Raw genomic sequence first — 15346 nt, forward strand, 5'->3', positions numbered from 1 at the left:
AGGCGCCAAAAGCGTGCTCTGGGCCTCCCATTGGCCTAGCCCGGTGGCTTGCTAGCCGTCATCAACTACGAGCCATCATCCACTGACGGTCTTGTGCAGAAACGACTTGTCCGCGTGGTCTGCTGTCGCTGGTGCCCGCAGCCAAGCTGACAGAAGCCTGACGAGCCGAGTTTTGCGAAATACCCACCCATTGGCTGAAGAGTAGATAATTTGCCATACGAGTCCCAAGGGTGTATGGATTCGGCGGCTCAGTAATTTGCGATTCATGGTAGACTCCAAGGTGCATTTCCGCCAGACATCTGGCCGTCGATTGGGTCCGCGGGTCGTAATCATGTCTTTGGCGCACGGATAGCGTTCGAGTTGAAGGGCTGGGTCGCTGCAGCGAGAAGGATTCTCCAGGCCAAATCGAGGCTAGGTCTGTCGATCCGCTGCCATTGGCCCAATCCCTCTTGGCCAAATCAGCCGCAAGTCATAAACTTTCAAAGACGAACGCTGTCCGTGTGTCTTCGTCAGCACTACCTGGCACTCTGCTCATCCGCTTCGCACCCCGGCCGAATGTTCGAGTATCGCAACGGCAAATGCTCTCGCTTGAGACGCTCATCAGAATCGTACGATTCTTACCGACATGCGATTACACCTGAAACTCTTCCGCCCTCAAGCGAGGTGTGCTGCAGGGAGCCGCTGATAGCTCCACGACTAGCCCTTAATAGTCGACGCATGATGATCACAGACTGCACCTGTGCTGTACGACTTAGCCAAGGGCTAGACTAACAATCCATCCTCGCGACATTGTGTCAGGGGTAACTCGAATACAAGAAGCCAAGAAACGGTCTTTGTTTTTCTGTTTCTGCACTAGTACCCGCAACGTGCCGTCGAGATGAAGTGTGGCCGAAATCTGGGACGGATAAACATTACTTGGACAGGCGACGGTGCGCGGCGCGAGCAGTGTCCTCCTGTACGCTTCGAACACGCTTCGTCTTTCGACGGTATTCACACCACCAACGTATGCAGGGTCAACCTGAGGCAGATGCGGCCCTACAGAGGTGGCGAGCATGATCCGGGACAGCTGCTTCCACGCGGATTGCGTCAACCTGCAAGCCCTCTCCACGTCTAATTATACTTCGCATATCAAAGTTCCGAAAGGCAACGCCGAAGTATTGCGATCTTCAGCAACTGTGCTTCCTTGCGAAAAACAAACCATCCAAGTTTAAGTTAACACCGGTTGCGGTAGAGGCAGACATAGACTTTTCCACCATGCTTACATATTCACGCAGTAAATGAAATCTGTCTTCGCTTCAAACCGCAGTCGCCTTTGGCGGTACCAATGCATATGCATGCATGTGACAGCTTCCGTCCGGCTCGCGAGCTCCCGTCCGACTCGTTGCCGCCCAGGCCATAGTTCCCGCCATCAAATGTGGAGGGACACGCACCAGATGGAAGGACATTGCCAAGCCAGGCGCCGATAACGTCTATCGGAACTCCGAGATTATCTGCGCCATGGAGCAGATGCTGCTTGGGTATCCTAGCATGACTAGCCCTTGCCTGGCGGGTAAACGTCCATGACAACTCCCTCAAAACGTTTCGGCCTCCGCCGAGCGCGGAAGCATGTCCGCCCGCATTCAGACGCTGCTTTCGAGGTCATCAGGAAAGTCTCGAGATCTGAGTGGGTCTTTGCATAGGCAGCATAGGTATTCTTTCGAACGTAGAAGCTGATTTGACCAAGTCCTCGCTTTGTGATAGGTGTCCTGTTTTGATACTAATGGTGCGCAGTCGCCATACTTGCAAAACAAGACGATATATTGAGTATACATACAATACCACTATCACGGTATTGGGCCCTCAGCCTGCAGCCACGATGTCCGTGAGGAAGTTTGGAATTTGCGCAGTCATGCACGACGTGATCGCTAACTAGATTCAGACGACTAGGCCCGAAAGAAGCTTTTGCTTTTGGGTTCATCTTACCACATGAATGAGGCTGTCAATGTCATCGTCTTTCGCACCGGTCTCTATGGTTTCATAGCGGACGCTATGGCCTAAGAAGCAGTTAGTGTTGCAGGATAGCAAGCCTCATCATAAAACTATACACTTTTGTTCTCCTGTTCGAGCTTCAAGAAACGTTACCACGAACGACTTTAGGGTGCATCTTCAACAATAGGTACAGCCTACTAAAACCTAGCTCCTTCGTAGCCATGACTTCTGACGAGCATACTGGCTAGCTTTCTGCCCACTACTGTCACTACTCTAACATGTCTCGCAGAAGTTGAACTAAAGCGAGGGCTGCATATATTGGAATTTTGAAAAATAAATTGCAAGCCAGTAGTGCAAGGCATCTCCCATGGCTGGGCCTTGTAGTCGCGTATCGTCGAACCATGGTCGTGCTCTCTGTGGGAAGATCAAGATATGCCCAATGATATCCGGAGTAATGTTAAGTCGTTAACGTGCTGTATATTTCCTTCAATGTGTACCGTAGACACCACTTCTTGCCCGCATACTGTACAATATCATACACGCGTGTGTATGCTTCCTCCCAACTTACAGCCCCACTCTTCCAGTACCGCCTCGTTCCATCTTGTTCAACCGTCGCGCAGTCGCAATCTATTACCATCAGCCCATGTGCCCACCACAATCGTAGTCCCAATCCCAGAATCAAACATACCTGTGTCCTTGTCCTCTGTCCCCTCACAGGCAACCCCATAGCATGTCTCCTTCCACGATATGTGCCCATGTCCCTCAATCTCCGAATATCGTCCTGCACTTGCCGCCGTAAATCGTTCTCAATCTTCATGTTCGCCAGCTCGGCCGTCAGATCCATGACGGTCGCATTCTTCAGACTGCCGACCTTCGCCCACGGGTGGATGTAGAATTTCGCCATGATGCGCTGCGAGACCGAGGGCCCGATGCCGAAGAAGGATTCGAGGGACCGCTTGACGAGCGTCGCTTCCGTGAAGCTGAAGCCGTTGATGAACACCTGAAACCACCAGTCAGTTGAGTGCGAGGAGAATTAGGCGAATCAGTGGCGTACCATGGCGGATCAGCGTTCCGACGGCGAGTTCGCGTGTTGAAGTGTCAATTGTCTTGTCTGATCTCGAATCTCCAACTTCCGTTTCTTACTAGCCCCAACAAGTACTAGTGCGCCGGTGCGGGCAGTCCAGCTCTCTACCTAGGTAAAACGCAACGTTTCAACACCTCCTCCGCCATTGCACTCAAGCAGGGGGCTTTCCAAACTATTTAACCATACGAATTCCCCTGATTGTTCCCCACCACAATCAGGCACCATGGCTACTTTTCAACGAGCCGTCATTTCGCTCCTCTTGATCCTCTCCATCACCTTTGTCTTCTTTGCTCAGAGCACCGAGGCTGCCAAGGGACCCAAGATCACCCACAAGGTGTGTATAGCTCACAATTGACATGTGGACGGTCTTGCTAACGCCCACAGGTGTTCTTTGACATCACCCATGGCGATGAAGAGCTAGGCCGCATCACCATCGGCCTTTACGGCAAGACTGTCCCCAAGACCGCCGAGAACTTCCGGTATGCCCCTGTACAAACCTGTGTATAGCTTCGGGGGTTGACAATAATGGTAGCGCTCTGGCTACTGGCGAGAAGGGCTTCGGCTACGAGGGCTCTACTTTCCACCGCGTTATCAGCAACTTCATGATCCAGGGTGGTGGTAAGTAGATCTTTTGGTACATTTCGAAGAGATTTGCAATGCTAACTCTGTTTTAGACTTCACAAAGGGTAGGCCCAGGATAACTCGAACGCCACGATTCGCACACTGACGACAATTAGGTGATGGCACTGGAGGAAAGAGCATTTATGGAAACAAGTTCCCCGATGAGAACTTCAAGCTCAAGCACACCCGCAAGGGTCTTCTCAGCATGGCCAACAGCGGAAAGGTAAGACACATGATGTTTGAACTGCACTTGAGACATGCACTGACCGTACATTGAAAATCTAGGACACCAACGGCTCCCAGTTCTTCATCACCACCGTCGTCACCAGCTGGCTCGATGGCCGCCACGTCGTTTTCGGAGAGGTCCTCGAGGGCTACGATGTCGTGGAGAAGATTGAGAATGTGAAGAAGGGCCCTGGAGACAAGCCGGCCCAGACTGTCAAGATCGCCAAGAGCGGAGAGCTCGAGGTGCCAGAGGAAGGTATTCACGCGGAACTCTAGACATCAGTATGCATTCTTTGCTATTGGGTCGACCCCTCAGGTTGGAGAGCTGCTGATACTTGTGCCCTTTCTTCAAGATCTATACGGAGCTGCTGAGCCTGCCATTCCTGGCGACGAACTCGACATCACCGCGGCAACTCCGTCCAAGGAGGATGTCGTCAACATTGCTGAGGTTACCCAGGCCTCTACCACTAAGCCTAAGCTCCCTGGTATGGCCGTTGCCACTGGTTCCGCTGATGGCCTGTCGATGGGCCAGAAGTTTTTCTTTGTTGGAGCTATCGTCGCAATCTGCGTGCTTTTCTTGAAATCGCGAAATGGGGGGCAAAGTAACGTTATGGGTGGGCTCAAGGAGAAGAGCATGGCATAGATGACGATGAAATGCAGACACGTTCATTTACCAGACTGTGACTGCGACACGTGACGAACATCAGGATACACCATGGAGTAAGTCATGTTGTACCAGGAGCCTACAAGCAGACTTGGCTCCGGAACCTGCACAGTATTACCATGGGCGTAGACAGGCATCGACACATATCCTGTTGGTTGATAAAAGTGCGAGACCCCGAATGCATCCAGGGTTTGTTGAGCAGGCGAACCGTGGAGTTAGTGCGACACAGACTCGTTCGTCGTAGTGTCGACGTTGAAATGTATCAAGACGCTAGCTGGGGTGAAGAGGGAGGACATGGAGTCTCTGTAGTCCCTGCATTACCCAGGGACAGCGATGTATGACGGTCCAGGCACATGGTGGCTAGTAGGAACAAAAGTATTCTGTTGGGTTATCAGCACACATGGCAGCGTCGCGCAACCCGGCCTGGAACCTGCACAAAAGCCAGGCAAAGCCGCCACTACCTCCACCGAGGCCATGTCACAGTGCATGTCGCATGAAAAGCAAGCCTGTTGCAGCACACGACAGGATCCATGGGTGACGTTCACCGCTCTCCACTCCACTCGCCACAGCTTGAGAACTCTGAGAGGGCGCGCTAGCGCCACACAGGGTCTAGTGCGGGAAGGGTTCTCCGACACGCTTTTTTAACTTACCTGCTGCCGTCTCCCTCTTCCCTAACCACCCACCCTCAAAACTACTCTGTGTGTATTGCACAACCCTACCAGCACATTTTCTGTGAAGTCCTTTCTTTTGGTCTTCACTTCTTTACTTGTCGTTTTCCAGGACAGAGGCGTTCCCTTCTTTCCTGACAGAACGAGTCTCAGGCACCCGCCTGCGAGTTACGAGTTTCGTCACTTAGACCTGCTTTCTTTCGTCTGTCGCTCACCGCCGAGCCAGCCGAAGCCAGTACAACAGTAATTTGCGACTTGCATATTGCCTTCGTCTCTCATACACCAAGACACCTTCAGCCTGCTCGACTCCACCACGCCCATCATGGCTGACCAACTCGACATGGGTCGTCTCAACATAAACGAGTCCCAGCACAACAACCAGAACGGCTTCAACGGCGAGCGTTCTGCCTACATCCCTCCCCACCTTCGCGGTCGTCCCCAGGGCGGCCCCGGAGGCCCTGCACCCATGGACGGCCCGCCCCCGATGATGAACGGCGGTGGACTCGGTGGCAGCGCTTGGGGACCAGGAGGGTCAGTCACTACCCAAGACACAAAACAGGAAGGTATGCTAACGGGTAACAGCCAGGGTCCTCCTCCTCAGATGAACGGTGGCGGCGGTGGTGCCGGTGGCTGGGCCAACGCACCCAACTTCACTCCCCGCGGTCGCGACGGTCCCCCAGGCGGTGGATGGGGCGGTGCCCCTCGCGGTAACTTTGACCCCAACGCGTACGGCAAGCCCGGCGGCGGCGGCTCTGGAGGTGCTCGCGGCTCTGGTGATGGTGCCTGGAAGGACGGCAAGCACGTCCCTGGCCCGCCCAACCAGCGTCTCGAGCGCGACCTCTTTGGCGTGCCCAACGACCCCTCCAAGCAGCACACTGGTATCAACTTCGAGAAGTACGATGACATCCCCGTCGAGGCCTCTGGTCAGGGTGTTCCCGAACCCGTCACACGTTTCACAAACCCGCCTCTCGATGACCATCTGCTGAGCAACATCGAGCTCTCCGGATACAAGGTCCCCACACCTGTACAGAAGTACTCCATCCCTATTGTCATGGGTGGCCGTGATCTCATGGCTTGTGCCCAGACCGGTTCTGGAAAGACTGGTGGTTTCCTCTTCCCCATTCTTGCCCAGGCTTTCAAGAACGGCCCCGCCCCTCCTCCCGCATCAGCTCAGGGTGGCTACGGACGTCAACGCAAGGCTTATCCTACCTCGCTCGTCCTTGCTCCTACCCGTGAGTTGGTCTCCCAGATTTTCGACGAGGCCCGCAAGTTCGCCTACCGTTCGTGGGTCCGCCCCTGTGTCGTCTACGGTGGTGCCGACATTGGTTCCCAGCTTCGCCAGATCGAGCGCGGCTGCGATCTTCTCGTTGCTACTCCTGGTCGTCTGGTCGACTTGATCGAGCGTGGCCGCATCTCCCTCGCCAGCATCAAGTACCTGGTTCTCGACGAGGCTGACCGCATGTTGGACATGGGTTTCGAGCCTCAGATTCGCCGCATTGTTGAGGGTGAGGACATGCCTCCTACCGCTGCCCGTCAGACACTCATGTTTTCGGCCACCTTCCCCCGCGACATTCAGATGCTTGCCCGCGACTTCTTGAAGGACTATATTTTCCTTTCGGTCGGTCGTGTCGGTTCCACTTCTGAGAACATTACCCAGAAGATTGAGTACGTCGAGGACGTTGACAAGCGCTCTGTTCTCCTGGACATCCTCCATACTCATGGTGCCGGTCTTACCCTGATCTTCGTCGAGACCAAGCGCATGGCCGACTCCCTGTCGGACTTCCTTATCAACCAGGGATTCCCCGCCACTTCCATTCACGGTGACCGTACTCAGCGCGAGCGTGAGAAGGCTCTGGAGATGTTCCGAAACGGACGCTGCCCCATCCTTGTCGCTACTGCTGTAGCTGCCCGAGGTAAGTTTCCCAAATCTTTTCCACCTCCGTACAACCCCAGTATTCAAACTTTTGAACACCCTGCTGACTTGCTTCATAGGACTGGATATTCCTAACGGTTCGTGAACCCCATACGAAATGCATGTGGAACATACACTAATCTTTCTATAGTCACCCACGTTGTCAACTACGATCTTCCTACCGACATTGACGATTATGTTCACCGAATCGGTCGTACTGGACGAGCTGGAAACACTGGTATTGCCACTGCTTTCTTCAACCGCGGCAACCGCGGAGTCGTACGCGATCTCCTTGACCTGCTGAAAGAGGCCAACCAGGAAGTCCCTGGATTCCTCGAGTCCATTGCCCGTGAGGGCTCCGGCTTCGGCGGAGGCCGTGGTGGACGCGGAGGTGGTCGTGGCCGCGGCAACGCTGCTACCCGTGACGTTCGTCGCATGGGCGGCGGTGGCGGCGGTTTCGGTGGTGGCAGCGGCGGTCAGTGGGGTGGTGCTCCTCAAGGTGGCTACGGCGGCGGCTACGGCGGTGCTCCTGGTGGTAGCTACGCTCCTCCTGCCCCTGGAGGCTACTCTGGTGGCGGTGGAGGTTTCGGTGGAGGCTACGGCAACCCATCCGGCCCTGGCGGCAACTCTTGGTGGTAAACGTGCATCGCACCGCTTCACGATTTAGCCAGCCCGGGACACATTTTCTTCTCTACGATACCCTGGGCCTTCGTGTCGCTGCTACCGACGGCTTGCTTTCGTTTTTCTTTACTCTCGAATGTTTTCTGCGAATCCTTCCCGGTTGCCGCGGATCGATGCGGAAATCAGGAATCTCATACCCCAACCAGCATATAGACAGCGATTGTTTTTCTGCGGATCTGCCTGCTTTTCGAGCTCTTCTCGCATACGATACCCTCCGACGCACCTTTGTCGAGCTCGAACATAGATGGCAGGACCTTCGTCTTTCCCGGAAAGGCATGCATTACGAACATTTCACGACTTCGCTCTTCTGCAAGCATGCTGCTTGGGGAGCCATAGATTCTCGCTTTCCTAGTCGTCCACACGCGGATGACCTCTGAGCATTTCCTTATTTTACGACAAAAGCGATTCCTTTTTCCCGGTCATACCCCTCGGCGACAACGCCTTTCTCGTCGTCCTTGCGTCGCTCAGTCTCTCCACACGCGGAGGGTAGCAGCATGACCCTGTTTTGGACGACGGAAAAGTTTCCTGCATAGATGGCGTTCATGAAGGTCTATCCACGACCCAACCTTTGTACGAAGGAAGATACCCCGGTTCTTTGTGGTAACCATCATGGTGGCTGTCTTTCCAAGGCCAGCTCGGCGGTGGGATTTAAAAGCTCTTTCTGGTTTGCATGCACATGTGCGGACCTGACCCCATGACTTGGGTGGAAGGAATCTGATAAAAGTATAGTTTCAGCAGATGATTAGTTACATAGACTAGTATGGGCTGCCACTATGCGTGGCCTGTACAATGCATGCGATTTCATACTTGCAACTCTGTCTCCTAACTGATGTGATGTTGAACATGGTAGCTCTAGATCGGCGGGTATTGGCCATTCACATAATGTGGCCTAGTTGTCTCCAGCTGTCATCCCCAGCTTTATTGATCGCTCAAGATGTTGCGAAATGCTGCAGACTACATGCTGGCAACTCGGAACCCTCGGATGACTGTTCTCACTAGGCGATGGCTCTTGCCCCATCTCCACAAGGCGACTGGTCTATCATCCTTACCTTACGAGGCAGGCGTAGCCACTATCGCCTACTCACACATCTGTTTTCACCCAAGGCTCTCCTATGTTAACATCATCCTCTCGGCCACACTACCCACCACCCACTCTATTCTTCGTGTACGCACTCACCCGACATTAGTAGAATCAGCACCGCATCATCCTGTTCTGCGGACCCGGTCATCGCGACTCAAACCGTCTCCTTGCTAGAAAAGCCATCTTGTCACACTGCAATGCCCGACCACCTCGCAGGTCACCCATCCCTCCAAAATACGCGCGACAATCTGGCGAGATGGGGTAATTACTGCCTCACACAGTTCATAGACTGGACTGCCGAAGTGAGAGAAGAGTTTGAAGCAGACATAAACCGTACGAAGCCGTGGAACACAAGCCTGTAGGACTGCTTCAATCCACTACCACTATGTAAGTTCTACTCACGTGTCGATAAGAGTATCTGATTGACGAGCATGGTAGGTCTCGTCACTTGCTTCTGTCCCTGCGTCACCTGCGGAAAGACATGGCACCGACTCCATTACGATGGCGACATGAGCGGGTATGAGATTATCAATGTACCGGTACGTATTCTCCGTCTCTCTCTCTCTCTCTCTCTCTCTCTCGCGTCTCTCCGCCTACCTCCTACACTGCACTCCAGTTCCATCCACCTCACTCTCCAATTCCTGACTAACAAAACACAAAATCAGTGCCTAGCGTATGGCTACACGATCTTCTGCTGCACCCCGCTCGCCCACCAGTTCCTCGTCTGCATCCCAAACGCATAGCAAACGTTCCGCATTCGCAGAATCGGCGATCTGGGCGGGACGTGTGCTGCAGATTGTGCAAAGACGTGGTTGTGTCCTTGCTGCTCGTTGATACAAAATGAAAAGGAATCGAAGCTTCTGATTGAAGGGCGCAGAACAGGGTTTTGGGGTGGCGACGGCGCTGGGGCGGGGGCTGAGGGTGTTGTTGTACGGCAACCGACTGGGGGGTTGGGCGAGGATATGGTTATGGCTACGGTTGGGCGGGCTGGAGATGTAGCATGTGTGGTGGTTGAACCCCCGGAGATCGCGGAAAGTGTCGACGAGCAGCCCGCGGTATTCGAGGGAGATGCTGGATTGGAGGATCTTGATGATAGGACTGGAACACACGCACATACGGATGGGACCGCCGACCCAAGCACTCTTCCCGACCCGATCACGTCGGAAGAAGCCCCTATCAAGGTCTGCTCAGTAGCAACGACAACGATATGCGAAACCCCTACGCCCCCTACAGAACCGTTTACGACGTCCCAGCACTTCGAAGTAGCACCTGCTCAGGAAGTTCTTCCTTGCGCTTCTAGCCACTCAGAAAGGACGAAGAGAAGATGGAATTCGGATACGACGGGCCAGCATACCCGTCGTAAGGGCGAGAAGGCGATTCCGGATCGTCTGGATTGCTTTGTATCGTATATGGGATTTCTGGAGTAAATCTGTCTACCATGAATGAACTGGAGGCGCGCATTGAAAGGTGTAGAAGAATAGAGAGTCGGGTGGTTGGAAGAGGTGGATTGTGGAGGTTCTTATTCTGCTTCTTCTTATTCTCCTAGGATTCTTCTTGTTTGGTATTCCTGCTTGACGCACTTCACGATCGGGGCGTCATCCATATTCCTACGTTACTGTTACAGTTCATATCTGCCATCAATCTGGCTCTCTCTTGAAACTCCACAATCATCTCTTGACCATCTAATTGAATATGACTAGAAAAGTGCAAGGGTAGAACATGCTTCATAATCATCATTGCATACTTCATTATACACGTTACATATACACCAGACACAACAAACCCGACTCGAGACGACACAGCCCCTCATGCTCTGCACATCAAATGACAGAAAAACCAAGGCCAAAAAGGGTTCATACATCTCACAGCCCACTCAGTCCATCCAACAACGCCGTCAATCCACCGACACCCAGCAACGCGCCCGCCGCTGCCTTCCTCCCTGTATGACTCTTCTTTCCGTACTTATCTCTTTCCTTTTCCCGCTCCTTTTCATACATCCTGCTCCTCGACTTTGACCTACGGCGTCTAGGCCGTTCAAATTCAGACTCGGACGTCGTCGTAAAATCATCGTCGTACCGTCGATGGCCTGCATTCATGTAGGATTGACGGAGCGGAGACGCTTGTACGGGGTAATTCTGGGTTTGAGACTGTGGATGTGGGGGCAAGGGTGGGTTTGTGAAAGGGGCGTTGGCCGGCGGTGGTGGTGGTGGGTAGTATTGAGGTGTAGCTGTTGGATAGCCGTTGGTTTGTAGTGGATATTGAGGCAGTCGTGGAGACTGAGGATATGACGGTTGCTGAGGGACGTACTGATTTGGCATCGGTATCTGGAGGTTTGGAGTCCGGGAGTTGATGTTGGACTGAGGAGGTGGTGGTGGGATATATCCGGGCCCAGGCATCGAGAGTGATCGATCGAGTGGAGGTGGTCCAGGCGGTGGCGGGAGATGCATTGGGGTGTTCGAACGGTCAAGCGGAGGATGTGTGTTCCGCGGCACTGGTGTTCGGTTCCGATCGAATGCGCCTCCTTTCAGAATACCATGTGGCGGTGAATGGCGATTGAAAGACGATCTCCGAACATGTGGCTGCTGAGGTGGAGTAGGTGGTGCCGCTTTTCGGTATATATCAACTGTCCGTTCGACAAGGCGCTTTACCTGTTCAAACTGTAACGGCCGTTCGATACAGAAACATGTTTCACCCCTTATCCTTCTACCATCCCTCCGCTCCTTCTGGTATGACGTATATCTGAACCCCGCCTCTCTGATTGCTTCCTTGCATACCCAACTTGCCATTATTTCGGTCCAGCTGCTACGCTCCGAATAAGCCAGCGAGTGTGCCTGATCAGTATTTGAGCTGACCTGTTTGGCATCGACAAATCGCCAGTAGTATTTGCGGGTACACAACTTCCATGGTATTTCTAGGTCGGCTTCGCTATCTTCCTCTTTGGCTTCTATGGCAGCGGCTGCCTCGACCGGCAGACTTCCCAAACTCGATCGGGGTGAGGTCGTTGGGTATTGTTCATTGGCAGCTGGTGGCACACTTGTCCGTGATGTACGAGGTGTAGCGATAGGTGTTGGCGGCGCGATCGGACCATATTGCTTCTCCTGTGGTGAACTGGGCATGCCGTTGGCCTCAGTGAATAGCGGCTGTATGCTTCCTGACCTATGCATGCGGCGAGCATCTTCGCCTGGTAGCGTTGACGTGCGACTTTCCTCGTCGCTGTCAGATTCCACCGTGGCTTGTTGAGTTTCCCATCTTTGCTTCTGCCTCTCACGCTCTTCGTCTTGTAAGCGGCGCTCAAACAGAGGCAGGCTCGTCCATTGTTGCAGCAAGCGCTCGGCACGTGACGCTGATATACCCATTACCGCTGGCAATCCGTTCGCTTCAGTATATATTGATGTGTCAAGACTTTTCAGATCCTCATCCTGATACGCAAGCAGGCTAAACGGCCTAGGAGTTTCGCCCTGCTCAGTGATCGCCAAACTCTGAGAGCTGTCTGCTTCCATCAACAATAGGCGTGCATGAGATCGGGACAATTGTTCATAGAGGTTCGAGGCTGACAAAATTGACAGTTGTTGTTGAACGATCAATGTTTCCAGTTGGATTTTTTCGTTGTCAACGAGTTTGGCAGCTTGTTGTGGAGATACCGTAGGACGCAGTCTATGGCGCCGTTAGCGTACTCCTTGGAAGAGATTTGAGCCATGCATAACAGCCTGAGCGAAGGTTGGATGGCTTATAAGAGATGGAACTGACTTTGACCACATTATAGTCTGCGCTGCGTAGAGCGTTTGCAGGAGTACAGAGAGCGTCATGCTCAAGGCTTCCAGGTGAACAGTGAGATAGTCCAAGTTAGCCTTGGTTGAAGGATCTAACCGAAACCGACTGTCTTGAGTAGAGCGGGAAATGTCTCTTTGATCATGATGCTTCTCGTCCTCGGTTGATGAAGTTGATTCGAAGCTGGTAAGTAACGTTTGAGCTTGATCGATGACGTCGTCCAGAGTATCGATGGCCTATGTTCATAGTCAGCGAGGAACCACAGAGCTTTATCAGGTAATGCATTGACGTGTATTTCAGATTTCTGGCATGTCCAAGTGCCTCAATCGCGAAAGGCGAAGTCGCAATGGCATTGAAATCTTCCTCTTGTAAACTTCGTTCAGGACTCCAATCTTCATGTAGTTGACGAGTTTATGGCGAAAGTCTTTACGCACCTCAGGTGATGGTAAACGATCATCCTCTTTAATGATGGTCCCCAACTGCTTCAATATTGCAGCAAATCCGTTTATCCTATTCGCAACGCCAACTAGATCTTTCGCTGACCCGGGTGACGCAGTAGCAATGCCATAGAGTTTTAGTGCGAGAGCCGAGCTTCTCGAAACCACCGGTAGGATATCTGCAAGCACCGCCATCTCTTTCTCCTAGAGGATTCAGTGCCCAGATTGGAAAAAAAAAGTGGCGAAATGAGCGGTGTGGAGAAATCGAGTCTTGGGGAAGAAGCACCCGAACCGAAGAGAGTCGAAATCCTTCGATATGTGTTCCCAACTAACTAACCTTAGGGTCATGTGAGGTCATAGTGTAGGAATTTATGCAGGGCCCTTGTTGACCGACGACTAAATCGGGCGGCGATCACGGGTTGGTGATTGGCCAAGACGCACGGCTGAAGGCAGGCAAGCACACAACGTGTGCAACGCATGCAGGAGCAGCTACAAGGCTCCGCGAAAACCAGTGCATGGTAAGCTGCAAGGCGGAGGCTGTGTACTGTGTGCAGTGTTTCTGATAGATGGCTACGTCTGCACAGGGAGTCTCTGAGGATTCTGCCCACATCTGAACTCGACGACGTGCCGGTACCTTTTGATCCAGTATACCTGTCCAATTTTCTAGGCCGAGGTATCCGCGGACAGAATGTTCGAGTGTTGCGCGTAACAGTTCACTAGAGGCGCGGCAACGGTGTGGCACAGGATGACGCCGGGTATACGGGATGGAGTTGACCACCTGATGACTTTTTGAGGCTCAAGCTAAAAAGAGAAGACAAGCGCATCATGAATCTATGCCGCGTATCCGCCCTGAGAAGCCGGTACATGGTGGTGTGATGGAAGATCCGGTGAAGACTTGGCTGTTGAGTAGACGCGGCTAGGCTTCTGATGGTGGTGGTCAGTTGAGATGATGCAAGTGTCGGAATGCGTTCGCCAAGCAAATTCACCGGCAGTCTTGGGTAACGACGACCGACACAGACAAGACGCATGCAGCTTTGACGGCCCGGCGAAATCAGCGAGAAGCAGTCATATCGTTTTGACGAGTGCCACCAGATGCGTGCAGAGGACATGCCCAACACGGACCATGCATTCATGTCGTTTCAGATGTCTTATACAGTTATGTCTACATGCAATATACAGCCCCCCGATGCATATCCTAGTAGAAGGATCGGTTCTGGGTGGGCGACAGCGTTGCATTCTGCCCCACAAAGTTCCAGTCAATCCTGTCCCACCACTTTTCGAGGAATGCCCTCTTCCCCCGGACACCGTAGTCGTGCAGCCAGACGTGCTCCCAGGTGTTTACACACAGCAGTGGTACTACATCGATGCCGCCCAGCGGCCGCTTGGCCCTCTGGTCCTGCTGCTGCGAGGCCGGCCCAAACGACCCAACCTTGTTCACTGCCTGGTAGGAATCGACATTGTGTGTGTTGAGATCGTGCGATTGCCGCCTGTAGTGAGCGCCCGACAGGGGTGATCCGGCGAGATAGGTGGGCAAGATACGCAGGCTGCCGAAGCTGGTGTCGTTGGTCTGCACGAGCCAGACGAAGCCGGGGCCAAACATGGACTCGGCCGTGGCGAGGAATGTGTCGCGCAGTGTCTCCATGGACGAAAAGTCGCGGTTGATGTGCCGGGTGAGGTCGGTCGAGGGGCGCGACTGTATGTCTGGGTTGGCGTTGAGGCCGCGGAAGAAGAAGTGGTTGTTGAAGGCCATGCTGGCAATGTTGAAGGCGTAGGCCTTCATGGGATCGCGGGCAAAGTCGACGACGAGGTCCTTGGCTTCTTGGTTCTCGAATTGCGTGCCTGCAAGAGCGGACGTTAGCCTCTCTGGAACAGGGACAGTTGTCCGTCTTCAAGTGCATGCATCCATCGTACCCACGGTCGACGCATTCAATTCGTCAATAATGTGGCCTTGGTAGTCGGTGTAGGCCGTCCTGAAGCCCTTTGGCGAGAGCAGCCCGGGGACGCCATTCTTCTCAATGTCGACGTGGTTGTCGAGTGGGGGCACCGAGTAGATGTTGCGGGCGGCGGGCGATGGTATTCTCTATCCCACGTCAGTTGGCACCCACCACGCACGTTTGACTGACAGCCCAACGCACCCTCCAAGCCCCGGCCGCAGACTGAAAAGCACCCGGCCGGCGGGCCAGACACCGTGTAATCATCATATGTGTGGTGATTGTCGGGCGAGCGATCGAATGGTC

At 53.5% G+C, this 15346-nt stretch overlaps 6 protein-coding genes across 6 annotated transcripts; 3 read left to right on the plus strand and 3 right to left on the minus strand.

The window, feature by feature from the left end:
- Window positions 1-2137: 2137 nt before the first annotated feature.
- Window positions 2138-3072, minus strand: ACET3X_008056 (mitochondrial 37S ribosomal protein uS13m). Its single transcript, XM_069454995.1, has 3 exons — window positions 3023-3072; window positions 2657-2968; window positions 2138-2595 (listed from the first exon to the last, which is right to left on the minus strand). Exons 1-3 carry the CDS (start codon window positions 3023-3025, stop codon window positions 2533-2535), a joined length of 378 nt encoding a protein of 125 aa, XP_069303658.1. The 5' UTR covers window positions 3026-3072; the 3' UTR covers window positions 2138-2532.
- Window positions 3073-3275: 203 nt separating this feature from the next.
- Window positions 3276-4541, plus strand: ACET3X_008057 (uncharacterized protein; the record flags this gene model as incomplete). The annotated part of the gene is made up of 6 exons (XM_069454996.1): window positions 3276-3386; window positions 3437-3531; window positions 3585-3670; window positions 3790-3896; window positions 3959-4154; window positions 4252-4541. The coding sequence occupies 6 exons, from the start codon at window positions 3276-3278 to the stop codon at window positions 4539-4541; spliced, it is 885 nt and encodes a 294-aa protein (XP_069303659.1).
- A 1011-nt stretch (window positions 4542-5552) lies between these two features.
- Window positions 5553-7781, plus strand: ACET3X_008058 (uncharacterized protein; the record flags this gene model as incomplete). Its single annotated transcript, XM_069454997.1, has 3 exons — window positions 5553-5761; window positions 5813-7143; window positions 7294-7781. The coding sequence occupies 3 exons, from the start codon at window positions 5553-5555 to the stop codon at window positions 7779-7781; spliced, it is 2028 nt and encodes a 675-aa protein (XP_069303660.1).
- A 1320-nt stretch (window positions 7782-9101) lies between these two features.
- Window positions 9102-9647, plus strand: ACET3X_008059 (uncharacterized protein; the record flags this gene model as incomplete). Its single annotated transcript, XM_069454998.1, has 4 exons — window positions 9102-9206; window positions 9267-9291; window positions 9343-9443; window positions 9570-9647. 4 exons carry the CDS (start codon window positions 9102-9104, stop codon window positions 9645-9647), a joined length of 309 nt encoding a protein of 102 aa, XP_069303661.1.
- Window positions 9648-10659: 1012 nt separating this feature from the next.
- ACET3X_008060 (uncharacterized protein) lies at window positions 10660-13389 on the minus strand. Its single transcript, XM_069454999.1, has 3 exons — window positions 13107-13389; window positions 12652-12908; window positions 10660-12558 (listed from the first exon to the last, which is right to left on the minus strand). Exons 1-3 carry the CDS (start codon window positions 13302-13304, stop codon window positions 10767-10769), a joined length of 2247 nt encoding a protein of 748 aa, XP_069303662.1. The 5' UTR covers window positions 13305-13389; the 3' UTR covers window positions 10660-10766.
- An 835-nt stretch (window positions 13390-14224) lies between these two features.
- On the minus strand, window positions 14225-15346 carry ACET3X_008061 (mitochondrial 37S ribosomal protein mS42). Its single transcript, XM_069455000.1, has 3 exons — window positions 15245-15346; window positions 15021-15189; window positions 14225-14948 (listed from the first exon to the last, which is right to left on the minus strand). Exons 1-3 carry the CDS (start codon window positions 15308-15310, stop codon window positions 14305-14307), a joined length of 879 nt encoding a protein of 292 aa, XP_069303663.1. The 5' UTR covers window positions 15311-15346; the 3' UTR covers window positions 14225-14304.

The sequence above is a fragment of the Alternaria dauci genome, chromosome 8, assembly GCF_042100115.1.
Source record: "Alternaria dauci strain A2016 chromosome 8, whole genome shotgun sequence".
Classification (NCBI taxonomy): domain Eukaryota; kingdom Fungi; phylum Ascomycota; class Dothideomycetes; order Pleosporales; family Pleosporaceae; genus Alternaria; species Alternaria dauci.

Bases quoted from the DNA above. Each gene is read 5' to 3' on its own strand.
- ACET3X_008060 (XM_069454999.1), bottom strand. From the start codon at position 13,304: ATGGCGGTGCTTGCAGATATCCTACCGGTGGTTTCGAGAAGCTCGGCT. The intron at 12,909-13,106 runs GTGCGTAAAGAC...CTATGAACATAG, and splicing joins ATCGTTTACCATCACCTGAG to GCCATCGATACTCTGGACGA. The intron at 12,559-12,651 runs GTCAGTTCCATC...ACGGCGCCATAG, and splicing joins CAGACTATAATGTGGTCAAA to ACTGCGTCCTACGGTATCTC.
- ACET3X_008061 (XM_069455000.1), bottom strand. From the start codon at position 15,310: ATGATGATTACACGGTGTCTGGCCCGCCGGCCGGGTGCTTTTCAGTCT. The intron at 15,190-15,244 runs GTGCGTTGGGCT...GACGTGGGATAG, and splicing joins CTGCGGCCGGGGCTTGGAGG to AGAATACCATCGCCCGCCGC. The intron at 14,949-15,020 runs GTACGATGGATG...CCGCTCTTGCAG, and splicing joins ATTGAATGCGTCGACCGTGG to GCACGCAATTCGAGAACCAA.
- ACET3X_008056 (XM_069454995.1), bottom strand. The intron at 2,596-2,656 runs GTATGTTTGATT...TGATGGTAATAG, and splicing joins GACAGAGGACAAGGACACAG to ATTGCGACTGCGCGACGGTT.